Source organism: Austrofundulus limnaeus, unplaced genomic scaffold, assembly GCF_001266775.1.
Source record: "Austrofundulus limnaeus strain Quisiro unplaced genomic scaffold, Austrofundulus_limnaeus-1.0 Scaffold852, whole genome shotgun sequence".
In the NCBI taxonomy this organism is placed as follows: Eukaryota; Metazoa; Chordata; class Actinopteri; order Cyprinodontiformes; family Rivulidae; genus Austrofundulus; species Austrofundulus limnaeus.
In genome coordinates this window covers 34,346-39,676 of record NW_013953254.1, presented here as the reverse complement: position 1 = coordinate 39,676, position 5,331 = coordinate 34,346, and the positions used below count along the sequence as shown (strand labels likewise).

Below are 5,331 nucleotides of genomic sequence, written 5' to 3'. Positions count from 1 at the left end.
TGTGTGTGTGTGTGTGTGTGTGTGTGTGTGTGTGTTTCAGTGTGAGTGACAGTGGGAGCTCACAGGGTCTGTCTCAGCCGTCCACTCAGACCACACAGTACCTGAGGGCTGATACTCCAAACAACGCAGCTTCAGTCACCAGTAAGTCTTTTCCCTTCAGCTCTTCTCTCTGAATTTGGTCAAATATGTGAAACTGACTGTGCCAAAATAAAATATGTCTTCTACATTCTTGCTTATTTTAGTGAATTTAAAAGAGGTTCTTGTGACAAAGTGCTAAAGTTATCTTTTGTCTCAGCTCTTTAAAAAAACAATAATTCTGACAGGACTGATGAGCTAACGGCTAGTCAGAAGCTAGATCAAAGTGGGTTGCTGTTGTATTAAAACAACTCCAATCTAAAAACAAAAAGCATTCACATGAACTACTGTTGCTTTTAAACAGCAACCTCCACTCATGACATTATGCGTACTGTTTACAGTCTGCTGCTCTCTCACGAGTAGCCTGGATGATCTTTCAACAGAGATTCATTGTTACTATTGTAACAGATAAAGACTGCAATTAAAACATTATCACCATATGTGTGACTGACTGCAGTAGAGTGCTGTATAAAGCTAGCATAGATGCTAGGAGTAAAGCTAGCAGTAAAAACTATAAGGTTTACTGTACCTGTTTATGGACAGAAAGTACAGGGATAGGATCCGGGTGGTCCAGTGTTGGTCTTTTACCTCTGATAAAATGTTTGGAGCAGACGTTAAATCCATGGTTGCACTTTTTATCTGGTCAAATTCAACTCCTGCTTGAATCCAGCTGTTAGCCTAGCATCTTAGCTTGGAAAAAGTGACAAAAAGACTCCTTCCACATGGGGACGATGGCTCTATCCTGAGTCACTGTTACAAGAACTGTAGCACAATGTTAAAGCTAAACTGGTTCTCTGTGATGGAAACCAATAGACACGCAGAGCTGCGTACGAGTTTGTACACTCTGTCTAAACGTTGTCATGTGACCAGTGCTCTAAAAATAGCCTGAGCGGACATCACCACTGTAGCTGTTTTGAAACGAGAGCGTTAACTCGATCTTTTCTGCTTCCAGACTTGCTGTTATCTCATTAATCCAGTCAGAATTAAACAGTTATCTGTAAAAGTTAGTTGTTTATAACTTTTACACAGAACCCACTCCAAAATATGCCTTTAAAATCCATTCAGTGTGACACAGCCTACTTCCTGGAACCTGCAGATGCTTTTTTAAATTCAATACTCAGCTAGGTAATTTAATTAGCTTTATTAGTATCATAAGATAGTAGCTCAGGTTGCGTCAGGAAGGGCTTCTAGTTACTAAATCGTTCATGTTAGTTTGTTCTGTGAGTGTCTGAGCTGTGTGAATAACTTCACCATGTGCTTTGCAGCAGGCAGCTTTTTAAGGAAAAAAGGTGCTTTTTATGCTGAAACTGATCAACACTAATTTGATGTAATTTTAGAACCTGTTAGTAAAGGTAGGCTCACAGTAACAAAGTTAAAGTGAGTGCTACATTTAAATAAAATACTTTTGGTTGTTGCTTTTTTGTGTTTTTAAAATAAATGTCAGGAGTTTCTACAGTAACTAGATCTGAAAGAGAACTCTCAGCCACAGAGCTCACAGACTGTTTTCTTTTTGCATCAAGTGTTTCTGGTTGTGGCATTTACATCATGTATTGTAGATGAAGAGTTCGCACCTGACAATTTGAGCAATCAAAATGCAGTTACGTGCTCTACATGCTAATGAACATGTAGCTTTTGTCACTGTTCCATCTGTTCAGTAAACACAATCCAAACCATCAGCTCATTTATGCATTCTCTAAAAGGAATACTTCCTGATTGCTGATTAATTTGCTCAATTTTGGAAAAAGTACCAGAAATAATCACTTCCATACTTAATTATAAAGCTGTGCTAGCTTATATCCTGTAAAGGGTTTTAATATAACTTAAGATTTGGATATTAATAAAATATAGATTTATGAAGCTGTAAGGAAGTTGTTTTTTCAGATTTAGACTTGAACATTTAATTGCAAAGAATAAAGACTTTGAGCTGGACCAAAGTACAGACCTTTATTCAGTCTCAGGATATTTAGGTAAGGAATCATGAACACAGCACATATTTATCCAGATCTTCCAGATCTGAGCCAGTTCTTCAGGGGCAAAACGTCCCATCTGTTGGGAGGAGCCTCGCTATCAAGTGGCTTGACCCTTTTCCACCTTTTTGAGTTCTTAATGTGAAAATGGTTAAATGTTGATCTGTTGTTTGGTGATAAGGTTTGTGTTAATTAATCTCGTCATTTAAAAGTATACTGTGTTGTAAGATGGTCCATGACTTGTCATTCAAAACAGATTTCACATCAATTAATCACAGTTTAATCATGGTAAATATCAATAACAGTCTAGATCTCTAAATAAAAACAAGAATGTGTAGTGGATTAAAAATCAGTTTGAAACAGAATAATTTTTCCTTCAAAGCGTACATATTAATTTATGTTATTTAAAACATTACTTGCTATGTACCCATTTTCCTAGAGAGTGTTAAAATTTCTGTTTTTTATATTTCTCTTGGAATAAAAATCCACATCTGTTGCAAACGTTGCCTTTTCTCTGAAATTTCAGGTGATGGAAGACTGAAAACAAATCCATTCTGTCACCAAGCCGTGTAGCAAAATGCTACTAGGGCTGTGCATTGGCAAGAATTTGGCGATACGATACATATCATGACAGAGGGGTCACGATACGATATATCCCGATATATTGCGATACTATAAGCAAGGCGATATATTGCGATTTTTTTTTGTCCAAAAATTGTATTAAATAAAAACCTCTTACAGGGGAAAAAAATGAAAAACCAAAATTCTTTGTCTCAGAAAATTATAATATTACATAGACATACTTTTGATACATTTAGCTGTGTTCTGCTTTGTGTGTATTTTATTTTATTTGTTTCATATTTCATACATGTTTTCAATTATTAGACTAAATTTGACAATAAATAGTTTGAAAATATATTTTTTTGCAGCTTTTGGTTTTTAATATTAATTTACAATATGGTCACCCAACACTTAACAATAGCCTCTACCTCAAGAGGTAGAGGAGCCAAATGGCTGGCTCACTGCTGCCAACTAGTGGTCAGAGGCTGAACTACAACATAAAAATGAACGGCTGGCAGGAAAGTTGACATTTTAAACCTTAATAAAAAATCGATACAGGGCTTTAGAGTATCGATACAGTATCAGAAAATGAAATATTGCAATATTTCAGTGTATCAGTATTTTCTTACACCCCGAAATGCTACATGCTAAAACAAACAGTCTTCCAGGAAGTTTTTTTTAATTTTTTTTATTTTTTTTTTGCGTAAATGATCTGACGGTAGGGATTGAGCAGTAACGGCCATGTCAGCTGAGCAGCATTTACAGATTTATTTAATGTCCAATCAGCTCTAAAATCAATTAGATCAAATTTTAAACTACAGAAAAACTCACCAAATGAACAATATGAACATTTGTTACTGAGGGAAAAATTTGGAAAACTTGCTGGTGGAACTTCTCAGGTCATGATCAAATCAAAGAAAAGTCTGGAAAACCTCATTAAAAGTTATAGATGAGAATAATGATTATATAATAATCCCAGGAATGTTTAATTGTCTTAATATAACCAGCAGCTGAATCAATATTTACATGTTTTTGTAACTGGGAGATATTTAAGATGTTTTCATGGAGTCACATCTGTGCAGTAGGTGTTTTTTTATTTATTTCAGCATATCAGAGGATGGTTTGTCTTCAGATTACCAAAACAAGGAAGGCAAAGCTCAGATGTGTCTTTAATGCATTTTGAGAGAATTCAGACTGTTATTTTGTGTGATCCGAGTGGAATCACACAACATGGAGTAAGTGTTAATGTTAGGTTTGAACAGGACCTTAAAACATGAGGTTTATTTTATTTTAATTCATTTATTTTTAGTGTTTTGCACAGAGAGGCATAGTAATTTTTTTTGAATTTTGACACTGCCCTCTTGTGGCTAAAACCTGCATCACCCTCTGCCTTTTAATGTGACCCATTTTTTTTCCTTATTCTCGTGCTTTTAAACCACCACCTGCTCCCTGTTTTAAACCCAACACTTGGATGTGTAACTCATCTTACATGCCTGTTTTAATGGAGGTGTCTGCAAATATGCTGAAAAATTACAAGAGTTAAATTTATTCATCCATTCATGCAGGCCATGTTGTTCTGTGAGCTATTTATTCAAACAGCTTCTTTCTCCCACCCTCTCCTCTCCTCTCCTCTCCCTGCCCTCCACCTCCTGTCATCAGACAATCACCCTGGTTCTGCACCCATTCTCCAGCTTGCTGCCTCCTCCTTCCAAAACCCAGGCGCTCCTTCCCATGAAACCAAAAGTAAGTTCATAACTTGGAGATTAAATGAAGTCTCATCCTTCTTTGCTGCTGTTCTGCCGCACTTTAATACATTAAACATGTCACTCTTTTTAGTTTTCACAACTCAACACTTTGATAAGCACTGTGAATGTTTGCATTAATGTGTCATTGAGGTTGACACAGATCAGCAGCACTGTTAAAGCACCGTCTCTTCTGATGGGAGGATGAAGGCTTTTTGTAGGGCTGCAGTAGCTCAGTGGTCAGTGACACACTTAAGTAATCTTTCAACATGAGTTGCGTCAGGAAACCAATGCCACTGTTTTTATGTGAGTTTGTTTACTGTAGCAACCTGTAGAAGGTAGCAGCTTTGGAGGTTTATAACAGCTGGAGCGAGTCTTGACCACATGACCAGGTGATCTACTGTAACCGCTGCTACGCTAAGAAACTGGATTTGTGATTATTGTACATGATGGCAAAATACTGAACAAAAGGACTGATTATGTAAAAACTAATGGTTAAAATGAAACTATTATTAATATTTTACAGTGTATATAATCTATCTAATGTATATAAAGTGTCAGGAAGCTGTGTGAGGTACAGGAAAAGGTCTCATTTCACAAGTAAACAGATTTGATCTTATTTACCTCCATGTGATCTGAGCAGAACTGAAGCTAATAATGTAACAGTTTAACATTAAAATAATCTTATAAAGTCAATGTATTCACTGTTATTTATTGAATTGGTTAGCAGACATTAGTTTCTGTAGCATATATTGTTAAACAGAGTTTAGCACTCTGCTGAATACACTGCAAAAATGTCCATCTTACCAAGTTTTAAGATCTTATATCCAGCCAAAAAGTCTTTTTGATCTTGTTTTGAGACTGATTTACTAAACAAGAACTGATTGTGTAAGAATAAGAAGAAGAATATAATATAATATATATAT

The 5,331-nt window shown here is 35.9% G+C and overlaps 1 protein-coding gene across 2 annotated transcripts in view; it reads left to right on the top strand.

Annotated features, from left to right (window-relative positions):
- The window catches only part of ryk (receptor like tyrosine kinase), a 49,792-nt gene that overhangs the window by 11,896 nt on the left and 32,565 nt on the right, over positions 1–5,331 (top strand). The window contains exons 7-8 of one of the 2 annotated variants that reach the window (XM_014029090.1): positions 41–141; positions 4,323–4,406. In XM_014029090.1, coding sequence (XP_013884544.1) covers positions 41–141; positions 4,323–4,406 — 185 coding nt within the window. The remainder of the gene's footprint in view (positions 1–40; positions 142–4,322; positions 4,407–5,331) is intronic. The other variant, XM_014029091.1, reaches the window with a different exon arrangement.